The sequence below is a fragment of the Puntigrus tetrazona genome, chromosome 11, assembly GCF_018831695.1.
Source record: "Puntigrus tetrazona isolate hp1 chromosome 11, ASM1883169v1, whole genome shotgun sequence".
Lineage (NCBI taxonomy): Eukaryota > Metazoa > Chordata > Actinopteri > Cypriniformes > Cyprinidae > Puntigrus > Puntigrus tetrazona.
Window position 1 is genome coordinate 14,649,276 of NC_056709.1, and position 18,379 is coordinate 14,667,654.

General features: G+C 37.3%; 4 protein-coding genes across 4 annotated transcripts in view; 2 read left to right on the plus strand and 2 right to left on the minus strand.

Moving 5' to 3' along the window:
* Positions 1-1,989: 1,989 nt before the first annotated feature.
* si:ch211-1a19.2 (uncharacterized protein LOC100142650 homolog) lies at positions 1,990-3,847 on the minus strand. The gene is made up of 3 exons (XM_043252602.1): positions 3,215-3,847; positions 3,072-3,139; positions 1,990-3,007 (listed from the first exon to the last, which is right to left on the minus strand). Exons 1-3 carry the CDS (start codon positions 3,274-3,276, stop codon positions 2,655-2,657), a joined length of 483 nt encoding a protein of 160 aa, XP_043108537.1. The 5' UTR covers positions 3,277-3,847; the 3' UTR covers positions 1,990-2,654.
* Positions 3,848-4,160: 313 nt separating this feature from the next.
* On the minus strand, positions 4,161-5,245 carry sid1 (secreted immunoglobulin domain 1). Its single transcript, XM_043252864.1, has 2 exons — positions 5,131-5,245; positions 4,161-4,956 (listed from the first exon to the last, which is right to left on the minus strand). The coding sequence occupies exons 1-2, from the start codon at positions 5,177-5,179 to the stop codon at positions 4,622-4,624; spliced, it is 384 nt and encodes a 127-aa protein (XP_043108799.1). The 5' UTR covers positions 5,180-5,245; the 3' UTR covers positions 4,161-4,621.
* A 2,795-nt stretch (positions 5,246-8,040) lies between these two features.
* Positions 8,041-12,007, plus strand: si:ch211-1a19.3. The gene is made up of 5 exons (XM_043252878.1): positions 8,041-8,564; positions 9,065-9,161; positions 10,956-11,109; positions 11,255-11,388; positions 11,507-12,007. Coding segments are annotated over exons 1-5 (711 nt in total). The 5' UTR covers positions 8,041-8,240; the 3' UTR covers positions 11,509-12,007.
* Positions 12,008-13,108: 1,101 nt separating this feature from the next.
* The window catches only part of wdr18 (WD repeat domain 18), a 50,207-nt gene continuing 44,936 nt past the window's right edge, over positions 13,109-18,379 (plus strand). The window contains exons 1-3 of the mRNA XM_043252611.1: positions 13,109-13,349; positions 14,303-14,418; positions 14,809-14,937. Coding sequence (XP_043108546.1) covers positions 13,140-13,349; positions 14,303-14,418; positions 14,809-14,937 — 455 coding nt within the window. The 5' untranslated portion in view covers positions 13,109-13,139. The remainder of the gene's footprint in view (positions 13,350-14,302; positions 14,419-14,808; positions 14,938-18,379) is intronic.

The following is an 18,379-nucleotide window of genomic DNA, read 5'->3' on the forward strand; positions in this document are numbered from 1 at the left end:
TTCTGAATCGCTACGCCACTTATGTTCTCTAGATTAGTCATTTAGGCTGTAAACAAGTACCACAAGCTATTGTTCCTCTGGCCACGCAGATATCTAAAGCCTGTTCTAGTTTGTACAGTAGGTTTTTCCCAAATAGGCTATAAAAACAAACCAGAACAAACACATGCGCGCAGCAGCGCGGAAATGCTAGGCTGAGAAGAACTCATTTAGCCGCATGCTCGAAGTGAAAGGACATTGATGTTTGCAACGTTTGATGGAGTCTTTGTGCTTCCCGCGGAGCGCTGGTACGCAGGTCTCTCCGTGTGCTCACGATCAGGCCCGGAGCGTGTCACACTTCAGTGTAGTCAGCAGAACCGTCTATAGCTGCATGCTCTGAATAGTCTGTAGGATCTGAGCATCAGAGCCCAATTCATTCCTATGGGATTCCTCAACTCTGTAGTATCAGATGTTCCCACTGACCCTGCTGAAAACCCTCCCTAAAAGAATCGTGCCCAAAACACAATAGAAAATATGGGATTTAATGGGAATTGTATTGTTTTAATGGAAAGTATAATGGTGTCTACTGGTATGATTCTATTGGTGAGACGTTAAATCCTAAAGGGAATTTTGTAATGGTTCCTGTTGTGCTATTTTTTGTTGTTGTTTCTTAGCAGGAATGCATTTATTATAAACGCGATGCAGATAAGGCTTTTCGAGGCTGAGTTGAACAATGGATCTCTTGATCGGTTCTGAAAATATTTGACGCGTTTTTATACACATTTATTTTCTAATGAATCGCGATATGATTTGCGTTTCGTCACGTCTGATGCGAAAGCCTCAGCAATTTTTATTTCTAAATTCAGAGAATAAATGCCGTCTTGGTGCTCTTTCATCAATCAGAGCAGGAGAATGCACGCTGAAAAAAACCCACAACTTACTGAAACGTCTCATAGATCGTGTAATGGCTCAGTCAGTGTTTAAATCGTAAAAAAAAAAAAAACCCAAAAACAACAACAACAACAATAAAAGGTTAACGGCTTATGTGCTAGCAAACAATATGGAGTATTTAACTTGTTTAGTCTCCTTAAACTCTATAATTTACGATAAAACTGAACTCTAATAATGGCTATTTTACGCACTGCATTCATTATATTTTAAAGCTGTAGTGTTTTTTTTGTCGCGTTCATAAATATCTGTTATTTATCAGCAGGAGCTGGACTCACAACTCACGAATTTCTAGGAAAGCACAAGTTACAGACTCATGTTGTTTCCCATTTTAAACAAATATAATTGGACAATTGATTACAAGCCCGTTTGAAAGAATAAATCTTGGAAATCTGTTTGTTATGTTTTTGTGCCCCGCTCACGTCAGAAACACGTTCGCCGTCGGAGCCGCGTTGATAACATCGTCCTAATAGTATCAGAGTTAGACTTTTTTGGAGAAGAGCGAGGAGCAAGTGGCGCGCCAACTGTTTCTGAAAGTAAGAAGGGTCTGTGTCTCTGAGGTGCCCTTCTCCTGACCTTTTATGAAGGTTTTCAGTAAACAGGTCTTACATTAGATCTGGAGGGCCCTCTTGTGGTTCATCAGGTGTAGTAACTGCACATCAACCTCAGACTGATGCCTTGTTGTATGGCAGGACTCAACAAGGAACATTTGATACTTTTTTTGCATCATTTTTTAAATATTGAAAGCTGAGGAAGGTTTAGATAGGTCTTTCTCTCTCTCTCTCTCTCTCTCTCTCTCTCTCTCTCTCTCTCTCTCTCTCTCTCTCTCTCTCTCTATATATATATATATATATATATATATATATATATATATCATATAGCCTGTATGAGGCATTGTTATATGTGCAGATATATACCATATTAAACATTAAATAACTATTATACAGATTTCTTTAATATCATTGTGCGGTGTTTTTTGCTTGGCAAAAGGAAGAGTTGCAAAACAAAGCAAAAAATAAACGCAATTGCAGAATTTTGTAGCTTCAGATTATGATGATTTTATTAAAATAGAGTAATTAGAGTCTAATTAGAATCATTATTTAGAATGCACAAATGCATCCGCATTGCGAAAATAATGAGACGACACAAACATTCTGTATTCCTTTAGAAACAATTCGCAGATAGTTTATTATACTTTTTTTCGTAACAGTCATATTTTGTTTGCTTTGCATTAAAGAGGAATAATGTGGCTTTTATATGATTTTATACGAAACATTGCATGCATAAGTATCTTATTTTGCTGCCCTCAATTGACGACGATTCACCTAAAAACTATTCCGTTAGGACAGGGTTAGTTCACCCAAAAATTAAAATGATTTATTCCTACAAAAAATCGCAAGCAAGCGCTACAGCATTCATCCCACAGCCATGCAAAGAACATTTTATCTTCATTTTTATATACGTTTCGGGCTGTTCAACAGAAACACACATCCAGTGCAGTAATAATAACATTTTTAAAACAATTGTATGATTTTAACGTTTTTTTTAGATAACTCCTATTGGATTCATCTGCAAGAAGAAAGTCCCTCACGCCTAGAATGCCTCGAGGGAGAGCAGAACACGAACCGATTTTGATTTTTGGCTGTATTATGACAATTAGGGAGGCCTAATACATTTTTGAGTGAAATGCGGATGGATCTCATGCAGTTAAAAAAGGCCCCCCCACACGGTTAGGGTCCCTCTGGAGGAGTGCAGAGAGACGACTCCACCGTATCATAGTGAGCCGCCGCTCTGTACGTGACCTCACACCTGTACGTGTCCTCACCGCTCCGTTCCTGAGGCAGAACCGAGTACAGCCCCACGGCGGAGAAGGTGCCTCCGGGCTCCCTCTGCACTAGCGGAGAGCTGCCGTGTGTTTCCAGGCCCGTCGCTCTGTTTACCTTCCACGCGATGCTCACCGCTTTAGACCGTAAGCCGGTGATGACGCAGGCCAGCGTCACTCTCTCCGAAGGCCTCTGAACTCCAGCGGGGAGAAGGATGCGCGCCTTCGGGGCGGCCTGGCGATCGGCGCGGACGCGAGGGGCTGAAAAAACAAGCAAGAAATGAGCAAAAACCACATCCCCAAACTTCCCCAAAGCATCCCTTACCTTCTACGATCAGCCGAAGTCCTCTGCTAAACATCTGGCCCATCTGCTCCTTCTCACCCGATGCAGCACTGTAACAGAAATCTGCCATGAGCCGCGTGATCAAGACATTAATAGACGACATCGATTTTGGCTTTGAAGCTCACCGCAGAAGAACAAGAGAGATAATAATGATAATCCCGATAGTTGCCTTTCTATTCTCGCTCATCTCGGTTCTGTTTCGTTTAATTTCTTTGTATGTGTTGTGCGTGTGAGGTGTAATTTCGCTCTAGAGGCAGTGAAGCTTGATTGGATTCAGTGTTGACTCTTAAGAAGTTGACGGTTGAGGGAAGAACGTCCCTTGTGCTCGTATGCCGTGAGCAGATGGTCCATTTAAAAGCAATCAACCATTGCACTGTTGATTCCTTCACAGAGTAAACTAATCAGGTTTTGGGAAAAATTCATGTCTTTAATATTTAATGTTTAATATACATTATAGAACTAATACAGGTGTTTGCAGCACTTTCAGTGTACTATCACTAATAGCTAAAAAAATTTAATTCATTATTTAATAAGTACATTTTATTTGATACTTTCCATTTCAGTTTTTGATTTTTTTGTTTTGTAATTTTTATTTATTTTTTTATTTTAGCGCATTACAAGTTAAACTATACAAAAATTCTGTTATTTTTAATTTATTTCAAGTAATGAATTCCCCCCACCAACTTTTTGTAGCTTTAATTAGATAATAAAAATAGCCCTGTTATTTTTCTGCTATTTTATACAATCATATCTTTCACTTTGCTCAATTACACTTAGTTTATGCTACCTGTGTGAGATCTAATACGCTTTTTATTCACAGATGCAGTGCTTATATATAGTTTATAATAGATGTAGTACTTAAATATATACTATATGTGTGTGTATTTGTATATGCATAATAAATAAACACAGTACTCATATGTAAATAAATAGTTTTATTTCTGATCAGATTGTTTGACAGCACTATATATATATATATATATATATATATATATATATATATATATATATATATATATATATATATTTATTTATTTATTTATTTATTTATTGGAAAAATGCAAAGAAGAAGTACAGACAATAAGCAAGCACACAAATTCTATTTCTTTTTATTAATATTTTTTCCCAAGATATGCTGAGAAGAATATATTCTTTATCCTTTCTGTTATACACCATAAAGTATCCGTGTGCTAAAAACATATATGACTGTTATTCGTTTAAGAGGGACATAAAAACAGGAAAGAGCCGTTGGTTTACTGGCAGAGACAGATGCTCATTCTATCACAACACCGCCAGCACTTCTGCACAGATCTCCTGGGAGCCAACTAATCCAATTAGAGCAAAGTTTGCAAGTTTTGCAATGCGAGCCAGAAATTTTTCAACATTAAAAAGATAGCTTTCATGATGTAAAACAGAACGCACGGTATAGTTCGTAAACGTTTATTATGTTCCGTTAATAAAGTCCATTTGCGCAAAGATGCATTTAAGATCAGTTTGTATCTAAAACACAATATATAATACGGCGTATGCATTCAGTCTGCAAACATTCGTGGATCTTTTTTGTCTGAAAAGCTGCAGTAATAAGTTCCAGTGTCATTTCTAAAAGTTGTGGTTATTTGTAAGAGGTGACGAGGGTTTAACCCTTCGCTGGCTGAGACGGTGTATCTGCTGTGGTCCTGTCCCGTGCCGTAGCGCACTTGTGAAGTGTTGGTAATATTGTAGGAGAGAATCAGCTGTGGCCCGTGCCGTGGACTCTGTTTATACCAGCTCAAAACGCCTTTGCTGCTGTTGGGAGTCAGTGGACAACTCAGTGTGACATTTTTCCCCTGCTGCACGGAGACATTCAACGAAGTCTTCCATAAAGAGCCTGAAATTACATGCGCAGTGTAACACATTACGATCATGAATATTGAGTTCGTTGAGCATAAAAGCCTTAAGGGCAGTAAAAATAAATCAGCATTTAAGTAAACGTAAAAATTGACATAAAAAACACATTTAAATGGCAAATAACAAACTTCGAATATGAGTTTAAGACACTTACAGTGCAGTGCCAGATACAGAAGTGAAAGCTGCTTTATGTGAAGGTCCATGCTTTTATTATCTACGCAGCTTGGGTGAGAGCCGTCGAAGTTCGTCTGTCTTCGTAAAGCGGCTTCCTGTAGGATGGTGAGTTCAGTCCTTACAGTTACACCAGTCTCTCAGGAGAGATGAAACTGCTGGAGGGAGGGTGCAAATGAGGGGGTCATGACCCCAGAAACCATAGATAATAAAAAAGCATATTTTACGAGTGAAGATAAAACCCATGCATGGAAGCTGTTTCTGCTACTTAATTAAAAATAGGTCATTGCGACTTTTATCTCATGATTCATTTTTTCACGATTCATGCACCTTGCTTCAGTTTAAGAGAAGTGGCGGCACAAAGTCTCCTCTTTATTACCAGTCGCAGCACAAATAAACCTCAATAAGCATCAAATTTATGCTAAAAGAAAGGGCACTGGTTATCGAAATCTGTATCCTGACCTAATCAGCGTTTCAGCTGCAGAAAGGTGTCAAGCATAAACAATAAAGTCACATAAGATTGCATTTATCTTAATAAATGAACTTAACAAACTCATAATCCAGCTAGAAAAATCATATTCATTATACTCTATACTCTTCATCTGTTGAGTTGAGGCACCATTTAAATTTATATTTCAAAAAACGACTTGGAGTGGAAATATAATTAATTATAAAGTAACAGTTACAACTGTGTATGCAGATCCGTTCATTTTAACAGCTGCTAACTACAATTTGCAATATTTTGTAATTATTCTCTGATGATTAGTCTGGATCAACCAGGAGTCCGAGCACAAAAGGTGTCTACTGCAAACAAGCGTGACCTTGTTACTGTCTATTTATCACACATCTTCATCAGTCAGCGTTTACATAATATCCGGATCATATCACATCAACAACATGCTAGATCCTGCTTTATTGTGATTCAATAGTCCTGTGGTGTGATATTAATTTTTAAAAGTGGCCTATAGGTAGTCCCAAAACAAATAAGATCTGATTAAAAGTATAGTAAGTACACAAAATGTATAGGCATGTCATACTACAGAACGTATATTGTATATCAGTGCTACGCATACAGGCATGTTTTTCATATTTTTATGACTGACTGTGATATAATGAAGTTTTATAACAAAAAGAGAGAGAGAGAGAGTCGTTGTATATATCGTCGTCTTCATTATTATTAATTAACAGTCCATTCAGTAAGAACACGTGTACAAACCTGGAATCTGTACCTGATGCTTTCTGCCCAGAATAGACTCAAATGGAATCTAGGGATCTGGAGCTGAAACTCATTAAGTTCGTGAGTGAGTCAGAGCACTGGTGCAAAATGCCTGTGAGGTTACAGAGGAGGGCAGATCTTCACGTCGTCGATGTACGCATGCAAATTTTAAATGCAAACGAAAAGGGGAAAAAAGAGTCATTTGGAAAGATGGCCGGGTGTTGCCAACATTTCATATATAAACCCTGGACTAATAGCTGAACAATTTATTTCGATAGTCCACTTTAGACATTTTACTAACAGTAAGTGACTTTATGTCAATAACAGTCATTAGAGTATAAGCAGATTGTCTGCTTGGTATCTTCTAACACGTTTAACATTTTCACGGGGTTCACAACATACAACGTACTGACTATCAGAAACTTTGCAAGTCCATGTCGATTTATTCTACCAACCCTAACCCTACCCTAACGGTCTACTCTGGGAGTTAGCAGGCATGTAGTTGCGAATGAATGAGAATTAGTTAACATGTAGTTACTTATAGTTGTCTAAAGTTGACTATTAAAGCGTAACCAATCATAAAATTAAATGGGAAGATGAAAAAGAAACGACAATAGACCATTTATTCCAAATTTGAGACAAACCGAGAGGAATGAAAGCAGCTTTGTGCCGTTTTTGATATTTGTAGGGCCAAAAAGTAAGATTTTTGTCAGCTTGTAATATAAATCAGTGAATATTTCAGAGTTTAGTTGTAAATGAGTTGTAGTTTTATGCAATGCAGTACGATAATTATAGATTTTTAGAAAATTATAGATTTCAGAACAAAAATACACACGTATGAGCTGAGGGCAGTCATTTGTACAATTATAAAGAACTTTATTTTACATTTACAGCAAAGTTTTCACAATTTAGAGGCCTTACACGTTTGTGTGTCAAATATGCAGTGGCCTTCAAAGGGTTAAAGCTATACTGTACATTTTATTTAATTAAATGAAGTAGTTCGGAAAATGGATGGATGGATGCAACAATGAATAGTCTTCCATCCCAAAACTGCATAACCGCCAGATGCTATTAAACGCCCCGAATCTGACAAAAATCTATTTCACAATGCAATAGAGTCTCGCAAGGGTCCATAATTCAAACGCAGGAATTCAATACAAGGGCCCATGGAAACTGTTGCCACCCTTCAGAATTATGTAAGCCCTCCCTTTCCCTGACTGGTGACTCATCACTCGCTGGAAACACTGAGCAGCAGAATTTCGAAGGTCCGCTCTAACTCCAACCAGCTCTGAAGTGCTGCTCTTAAACCAGCAGAGGACGCTTGAGGGTGAGGTCTATGAAGGTTAAATATTTACATATCGGACAGTCTGCCTATGTAAAGAGCGACAGATATCATCTATATAGACATTTCATGCGCTCGGTGGTCCTAAAAGCTGCTGTACGTGAGAGTTCGTGCGACTCAAAGGGGCATGGACGCTCTTGGCAGAAGCTCAGGAAACACTGAGTTGCTCCTGTTGAAAAGTCCTAGCAGAGGTAACACGCTCTCCTAAGATCCAGGACACTCCCCAAAAACGAGGAATGGAAACTGAAACACAGCCTTTCAGTAAAAAAACTGGAGGGGGCGACTTTTGTTTTTTTTTTTTCTCCCACTAACGGCGAGGATAACCTCTAGTTGATGTCACGTTGCAGCAATCCGCGTGTTTGGAGGAGTGAGGAACTGAACGGAAGGTCCCACCACAGGAGCGGAGCCACTCCCCTTTCCTGAGCCCAGCTCGGAGGGGAAACCCACGCTTTAAAAGTTTCATTTCACTTACAAGTGAGTCTCTCACCAGACTCTCACCCTTCTTCTCAGACACCTCCGAACAGCGTGCCTCAGGATGACCAGCTCCAAATCTTCCCAGACCACTCGTAACATCGTGATCGCCTGCCTGGCCCTGTGGTCCATCATCTCTCTTATCATTATCGTGGTATGGGCCACCTCGCCCGAGATGAAAGGAGCCAGTCAGTGTCGGACGGAGATGCAGGACCTCAGGGAGAGGCACGAAGGGGCAAAAGTCGTGTGGACCAAAGACCGGAAAGCTCTCGAGGAGCTGGTGAGACAGGGATGGAGGAACCAGACCGCTTTACAGAAGCAGATGGACCAGTACAAGGAGCAAATACACTCTCTGAACATCTCTCTGAATGACAGCCTGCAAGAAATTGTGAGTTTGACTCCTAGTTTCGGTTTTGATTTAACATTCGCCCTTAGTAAATCAGAGCGACGCGCAGACTCGAAAACATGACTTTACATTTTATTTTCGCTGAAACACAGATATGAAACTGTTTTGTTTTACATAATGAGTCTCAGCGGGAAGTAGAGAACAGGTCAGGCTGAGTTAAATCTGTAGCGTTATGCAAATATACGACAAATCAAATGACCTGAATGTTAAACACCTCTCCTGCCTGTTCAGAGGGGAAGGGTGTCAATCCCAGCTCTTCCTGGAAAAAAAACTTTCCTGATCATTTTTCAGATTGTGTTTCCAAACGTGGGTGTTCAGTCTTATTCAAAGAGCTTTTGGCTTGATTTTTTTGTGGCCTTTGACCTCCGTAGGTGGCGGCGTTCGCTCGCACGCCCGTGAGATCTGACGGCCACACCTTAATGTCTTAGTGTGAACATCCACCGCCCAAGTTGTGGTTAATAACGCTCCTGTCTCATCTTTAGTCGGTTCTCAACGAAAACATCACAGTTTTGGACAGCAGAATCGAAAAGTACAAACTCATCGAGGAGAACCTCACTGCTGAAATCAGCCTGCAGAAAGGTAGGAAAATTCACGTCAGAGTTTTTCCTCTCATCAGAGCAGCCATGAAAGGAGTGCTCTCTCCCTCTCTCACTCTCTCTGACGATATTCTTAGATGCATTTTCCCATGTAACCATAGAAACTCGGAAGAGACAACAAATAGGAAAGGCTTGTTTGTGACATGGAATTCTCTACAGTGGCTGGTGTAATAACACGAAGAGCAGTAGCTAGTGGTATTTCTTCTATTTTTGGTCGGATTTCTTTGCCCTGACTATATATGTGCATTTCTGTGTTATATTCACAGAAAATGTTACGAAGTTCAGTGCAAAGCAAAGGTTATGCTGCTCTCCAAGACTGCATTTAATTGATTAAAAATCACTGATATTGTGAAACATTAGAATTTAAAACAACTTGAATGAACACATTTTAAACTTATTCCCGTGATTCAAAGTCTTCAGTGTCACGTGACTGAAGAAACATGATTATTATCAATATTTAGAACAGCGTGCTGCTTCATATTTTCGGTATATACACTGAATATATGTATTTATTTCAAATTCTTTAAAGAATAGAAAGTTTAAAAGAAGAACAGTATTTATTTAAAATCATTTTTCATGAGAAAATTTGAAAGCTTTTAGTGTTAAACTTTAAAAAATATATTTTTTTAGCCCAGATTGTCTTGTTTTCAGCCAAAAGATCTTTTTTTCTGTAAAGAAGACAATAATTATTTCTTATTTAATAATTTTTACAAGACCAAAAAAATACAGTTAAAAAAAATAAAAAAAAAAAAAAAAAAAAAAAAAAATATATATATATATATATATATATATATATATATATATATATATATATATATATATATTTTTTTTTTTTTTTTTGTATTATTTACTTATCTTTTCTTCCCTAATCTAGAAAACAGCTTAATCTGCCTTTATCTGGTCCCACAGCCTGTTTTGACTGAATTGTTGCTTGGCTATCAACATCATCTTCAACCAGACTGACCATGTTAAAGGCTTGGCCACAACCAGTTTAAAGCTTGGCCAGACTGGAAGGCTATAGACCGGCTTAATCGGGCTGGGAAACCATTTTGGAGCGCATCTAGAACAAAAAAAATAAAGTCAGCTTTGCCAGGTGGAAAAGCATCTTTACCTAAATAAGACCAACCCAAACCAACCTGTTAAGACCATGAACCCGGCAGGGTTTTTTTCCAGCAGGGAACAGTACTGTTTATCCACATTTATATTGAACATGTCAAAGCCAGCATACTGTTTGATTTGCAAAGGATTTCCTGGCTCGCTAAACAACTGCAGGAAATGACTCCTGAATGCTCGAGATATGAAAATAACGAGTAATACAAGAGTGAGGGACTGTAGCAAACACTGATTAAAATCGCCTCACTTAGGCGATAAAGCGGTTATCTGGAAAAGGCTGGTCAATGTTGGAAAACCTTTTCACAAAACATAATAGGTGTGATGTCCAGAAAAACGTTTCACACCAAGACCATATTTTAACAGCAGCGTCGAACTTGAGACAAAGCAGCAAGCGAACAGCACCAGCCAGCTACCAACTAGGACCCAAAATAGTGCTCTGACATCAACGAGGTCCTTTAAGAAACTAACTGATAAGTTATGCCATGCCTAGACATTGCCTTATAAGCCAATGGACTCTTTTCTTCAAAGAATGCTTGGCGTATTGTTAAGAGAGTTCGAAGAGGAGCGCTAACATTGTGAGAGGCTGCACGCTGCTGGCATTACGCAGAAAAAAACGTTAAGGGTTGTATTGTCTAAGGAGAGTTTGTTGTCATTATCATTTCAGACCAGATTGAAGCCCTGGAGCACAATTTGACTCTGAAGGCCCAGGAGTTGGCATCATGTGAGGCTTTACACCTCGCTTCTAAACAGCTCCAAACTGCTGCGGAGAAGCAGAAACAGGCCTGCGAGACCACCAAGCAATATTTACAGAAGCAGCTGTAAGTCATACGGCGTCTCTTCCACCACTTCCAACTATTTCATCACTCTTAAAAGAGATCTTGTTTTATAGATGGACTAAATCATTCAGTGTGGAGTTAAAACTATTACATTTCGCTGCTTCATTTTCTTTTATTTCGCCCATAGCATGAAGTGCAAAGACGTGGACCACCCCGAACATGAATATCATATTGATCTCAATGATAGCGGAGCCCAGGGAATCACCACAAGTAGCGTTACGCTGGCCGTGATCGTTGGCCTCAGTCTGCTTTTAGTACCATGTAAGTGCTTTTTTCTATTAGTTGAATCTAATCCCGAGTATGATTACAGTCTCTGTTGTGTCTGTGTTGATAATGAATCAGTATCCTGTGGGCTTATGAGATTCTGGTTTATTCTTAGAGACGACAGGAAGGTTGGATGATGGAGTGTTTGGGTACATGTTTGGGTGCAACACTGTTCTGAGGACACCGCTCTGGTGCACTTGTAACCCTGGACTTGAAGCACATGTAAATCGTCATTTGGAAGTGCTGATGCAACATTTATGATCACCTATAGTTAATGAAGGTATTGAAGCTTTTTTGGCCGCACGGCTACGAGCACGGAGAATTAATTCATCTTCAACAAATGTATGCTGTACTTCATTGGTGGTAACTTTTTTTTATGCTTTAGACTTTTTTATTTGGGATAAATGGGGTCTAGAAGTTTCCGAATAGTATTTATTTTGTTTGAAGTAACCAGGCTAATATGCCAATGAGATAATAATGTTAAGAGCTATTCAGAAATTTGATCGCACTGTTTTACCACTGTTTGTCTGTTTTTCTTTTTTTTTTTTTAAGAATTTCATGAAAAACTTTTGAAAGAAAGCTATTTTTGAATAAACTTACAATGTTGACTCTCTAATTATGACTTGATAATAGACGGTCTTTAATGTGTGTAACCTTTCTATCAGTAGCTACTTTGTCAGCCTTTTTAACAAAAATCTGTTGAAAGAGTTCCCAGTACATATTGACTAGTGAAAAGTGAAGAGTAACACACACACACACACACACACACACACACACACACACACACACACACACACACACACACACACATGTTCCATGTTTTATGCGGACTCTTCATAGATGTAATGGTTTTTATACTGTACAGACTGTATGTGTTACTGTCCTACACCAACCCTATACGCATAAACCTACCTCTTACAGGAAACTACTGCCATTTTTAGATATTGCAAAAAATTTAATTTTGTATGTTTTATATGCTTGTTTCCTCATGGGGACCTAAAAATGTCCCACACACACACACACACACACACACACACACACACACACACACACACACACACACACAGACACACAAACAAACACACACACATACACCCACCAGCCAACAGATATTATACAATCACAACTGTGATAAAAATGTAGTGATAGAAATTAGTCAGCTTATACTGAAAGCTGTATGTTTTTAATAATTTACTATATTTACTCATTTATTATGATACTGATATAAATCAAGTACTAAACTAGCTATTTGGTCATGTGATCTCGACATGTTGGCCACCATGAAAGGGGCGTGTAATTTCTAAAATTATGACTACTGTTTTTTAGTAATCTCTGTTATGTACATTTGAACATAATTAATTAGGGGACAAAAATGAAGGCATTTTTTTTAAATAAAACACACCAGCACACACACACACACACACACGCTTGCATTTGTGGTATTTTTATACTGTACACGCTGTATTTTCAATCGCCCTACACCTAAACCTACCCTTTACAGAAAACCACTACCAAAGTTTATATCGTAAAACAGACTTTAAAATGTTTTTAGCCTTTTTTGTTCACTGGCACACAGAAAGTGTACAAATAAACAATGTTTATATTTTCCTCATAACATAACACGATACAAGCGCGTTTCGCAGCGAAAAAAAACAACAATACCCAGAGTTCTTTCGTTTATCGGAAATGACGTTAACAGGCCCGCCCCTCGACGCCTTCCAAAAATACTCGCGCTTTGTGTATCCAACATGTCGGCGCCCGTGGAGGTAGTTCTGTCTGCAGATTCAGCGGGGCAACTGTTTAACTGCGCGGTTTTCGACCCTCATTCCGGGTCAGAATTCTTGTCCTACCGCGGGGGTAACACGTCCTCTCGGTCTTTAACCGTCCTGAACGGAGAATACATATTAGGAGCTCAACTCGGCAAGAACTTCATAAACGTGTGGGAGATCCAGAGAAAGGTGGGTACAGCTACTGCATCTGAATATAAGCATCGCTGATGTTACACTCAATAGGAAAGTAATAAATGTAACAGTTGTTCAAAACAAGTGTTCTTTAGTTTAATTAGTTGCCTAAAAGAAGATAATTGTCTATGGACGGTTGACCTGTCAAGCTGTGACAGCGAAGTGCTTCATAACGTTTTATGAGCTTTGTACATTGTACTAAATTAATTAAATATTACACGAAATCGTTCGTACTTTAAAATGTACTAGCTTAAAATGAAAAGGCTATGTTTCATTCAAATATTAGCTTAAAAGTATTGGTAAAAAGTCACAGCCATAATGTTTGTCAGCGTTAATATGCATGTTGCAGTTTTTATTTTGATATTTTAGGAGAATATCTACCAACATGTGCTTTCTGTCAATCCCATAGCTGTGAAGCATGTTTTATTAGATCTTTCTTTCACTCCATAAAAAGGTTTTAAAACCTTTTATACTCCGCAAACACTTTTGAAGAAATGTTTAAAAGGTAAAAAAATAGCATAAATAGTTTATAAACAAAAGCTGTCGTGGCATTAAAAACAAACGTTAGTAATCGTTCTTTGCGCATGTCTTCCCATGATATAATATGTAAGCTCGCTATTGAATAAATAGTCAACAGGTTTTTGGTTTATCATTGATAGCAGAGGTCAAATAAATAAGCATTGCTTTATATAGATGCTTGAGTTTAATCAACATGATTAATCAACATTTTTGGCATTTTTTTGTTTTATTCAATGAATAAAATTAAAAGCGTACCTGCCAAAAATAATATAAAGCTGTTTTTTTGTCAGCCTGAAATATCTGCTTTCTCTTGAGTGTAACAGAGATATTATTCGGTTTGCACATAGTATTTAAACATCAATTTTTAATGACGATCCACGATAGTCATTAGTCACTGACTGACTCTGAATAACTTTTGATCTACCTTTTAGGACCAGCTCCAGCAGAAGATTGTGTGTCCCGGGGTCGTTACCTGCCTCTGTGCGTCTCCTGATGGCCTCTATGTCCTGGCAGGCATTTCTGAAGCTATATACCTGTGGGAGGTGAGGAGCAGATGGGCTTTTGCCGTTAAGAAATATCACACAAAAAATCTTGTTATGACATAATTATCATTTAGTTAATTAATTAAAAACATTTAAAATGCGTGCTTTTCTTTGCTGATTTTTTTTTTTTTTTACATGTACATAAAAATATTAAAATAACTAAATAACTAAAATATAAATTTTTGAAAAAGCTATAAAAGAAAAACATATTTCAAAACGCTGAAAATAAATTGCTCATTAAGGTGTAAAATATATTTAACTTTCACGGTTACAACGCATTATTATTATTTTTTTATTAAGAAATTACTTTATAATTTTTTGTTGAAAATGGCACATGAATGCAAGACGTATGCGTGGACGTATTTTACTTTCTTTTATTGTGTTCTAACAGATGTCAACGGAAATCTGTTGGCTATTTTGAGTCGACACTATCAGGACGTGAGTTGCATTCGTTTCACCGATGACAGCAGTCATTTTGTTTCGGGAGGAAAAGACAATCTGGCTCTCGTATGGACCCTCTCCAGGTGCGTTAATGGCTTCATTAATCATTTCTCTTTTCTTCTTGATGTTGCTGTGTTATACGTCTCGCCGTTAACGAGCGAAAAGGAGGTTCACGTGCATAAAGTGGTACTTTTTGCGTTCTCTTCTCCCACGATACACAAAGCCCTTTAAGTGACATAATGTCCGGACCTCTGGAGTATTGTTAGACGAGATGAGATGAGAATGTTAATATTGCAATACATTTCAGTTGCTCGAATGTAATTGGACAAATACATATAATCATAAATAAAATGCTTTTGAGTCTGGAGCTTTTCGATCAGGAGATTTCCGTTGCAGGATATGAAGTCCTGGGTTGCTTTTGCTCACTATGCGGTATGAAGCGACGTTCGGCTTCTCCGTGTGGCTGAATCTGATGGCGTTCAGATTTCTTCCAGCGTTCTTCCAGTCTCCTGTGACATCTACTGTCACTGAACAGCAGTGACTCAGAGCCACTGGAAGACGTGCAGATCACGAGCTTTTCCTTGTTTCTTCCTGTCGTTGAAGTACAAGTTTATCTTCAGCTGTCTTTCCACAACCGATCCGTCTTTTTTTAGCTGTTTTTAATGTAACAAGAAAAGGGATAGTTGGTGTATAAAAAGATTCAAATAATCCAAAAATATATTTCATTGACCAATTTTTGCAAACGCTCCTGCAGCGTTACAAATTAGTTTTATTATATTCAGTTTTCTACATTAATGAGAGCGTAAACGCTGTATGCATAAATTGCAACAGAATTAGAATATTTCCCCAAAGGTTTTTCATGTAAACAGAACATTTTAAAGGCTGAAGCAATTAATAATTAAAAGCCGTTAATAATTCAGCAGGTCAGCTGAAATCATGAAATCATATCTACAGGAAAATAAGTGTGAACTTTATGTGGGCTCACAATCCACGCTGAGCTTAATATTGAGGTTATTCTAATCAAAACTGGAGAAAAGGTTAAGGATTAAAGCTCTTTAATATGTTCCTCCCCCCTTTTTCAAGGGACCGTATGTAATTGTACAATTGAATCAAATGCTGTTTCGTGGACAGATGTGGGCTGTTCCTTCATTATTTCTGGAGCTGATTAGACTTTGCCAAAAAAAAAAAAAAAAAGACAGATAACTTCTGGAAAACCGAGAGAGAGAGAGAGAGATAGATATAGATGTGTGTGTGTGTGTATGTAGATAGATAGATAGATAGATATATACACAGATCTATATCTATATAGATACACACACACACACACCTACATCTATATCTTTCTCATATATCTCTCTCATATATATATATATATATAGAGAGATGTAGATGTAATATATATATATATATATATATATATATATATATATATATATATATATATATATATATATATATATATATATATATATATATATATATATATATATATATGTGTATATATATAATGTGTGTATATATAATATATATATATATATATATATATATATATATATATAATGTGTGTATATATATATGTATATATATATATATATATATATATATATATATATATATATAATGTATATATATCTATATATATACATGTACATATACGATATATATACATACAATAAATTCATAAATTATTTATTACACTAATAAAATAAATGTTATATTAAAAATATGTTCTTAATTTATTTTCAAAATAAACATCACAAAGCTGAAAAACCTTAATGTTCCATAAATAAGCTTATTTTAATTCACCCTTCTTTTGATTTTCGGGATGAAAGAGCACTGTATTTCCCAGGCTTTCTGAAACACGGTTGCTTCCACGACGCGTCCAGTAGATGGCGCTGTGAGCGTTTTCAACCTTTACCAGACGGCGAAATAAATCTAGATAAACAACCTTACATCTCCACTTTGTTTCGAGAGTGCTTTAAGAACATCTCAACCGGAGTAATTAAGATTTAAAGCATGTGAAAAACGACTTTTAATTGGCTAAAAAACGTCTAACCTCAGGCGGTTTTTCACCGTCGCTTCAGTTCTGCTTCCAAGCCGCTTGTGTTCAGCCGGTCTGTCTGTCTGTATTGTGCTGCGCCGTTATTGTTATCGATCCCAAGTAACGCACTTTGAAGCCGCGGAGGTGAGTCTGATGAGCACAGACGTTCACCTCGAGCGTTATCAATTACAAGAGATGCCCGAACTTGTGGTGTGTTTTTGAAGACTCGCAGTTTGAGGCTTCCTGCTGCATTTGACGTAACAGCTGGTTTTGAACTGAAGGTTGAAGGAGAAGGCCGGCGATGTCTCGCGGACATGTTTGTTTGATGGCATTAGCTAAGGTAAACCAGGCCCACGGGCTGCGATATATGAAAGAGGGAGGCAGGAGAGAGGCGCAGCCATCAAACCGGGATGAATAATTCAGCGTCTGTCTCTGAGTTTTGAAAGGAGATGACGCGCATCTATTATTCTGTATCTGTATCGGAATAACCTCTCAGCCATCACCATAATCAACGCTCCCTGACCCTCGCGTGCTGCTGAGAGGTCTCGACTTCAGAAATCACACACAGACGCTCCGTTTCACCGACAGCGAACCGTCTGTCTAGATGGCATTTTGGGGCCCGGAAAAAACATTCCTGTGATGACAAAACATGCCTGAGTCTGCAATAAATGTCACATTTATCAGCTTAGACCGGGGAGGTCTTTAACGGTTTAATAATGCTCGTTTCGTTGCCTGATCTGTTTATATACTGTATATATTCAAAAATACGCCCCTCATACACATGGGGGAAACTGGCATGTAGTTTAGGTTGGTAAATGTTTTTTGGTGATGTTAATGATCTCTAAAACTGAGACTAAAAATTGTGTTAATTTAAATTAAACTGAAATAAAATTTGTCAGATCTCACTGTCAGATCAACTTTGGCAGCAAACTGAAATAAATTGAAATATTATAAAGTAAAACAAAAACTTTTATTTTGAACAATTATATATTTAAGATATTTAGGAAACATATATATATATATATATATATATATATATATATATATATATATATATATATATAATTTAATTCATTATAATATATAATAATATTTAAATAATAACTAAAAAATATTGAATGTCTAAAATATGGACAATACAGCACTTTAATAGTATATAAATAATTAAAAATAACACCAATGTATTGTGGGGTGACTCTTCAAAATGTTTTATTAAGATGTGCTGTTCCTTTTAAAATTGGTTACAGCACATGACATTAAGTTTAAAATGAAAAATAATATTAATGTTTTAATTTTATATTTATATAATTATTATTATGTTCTTATGCTATTATATTTTATATTATTAATACACTCTGTCGATGTCATCAACTTCGTCAAATAAGATAACAACAGCACTGTTAGTGAAGAAAATGAACACTTTTGAGAGATGCACAGACTCACAGAAGTAATTCACATGCTCTCTGTCTCTCTCTCTCTCTCTC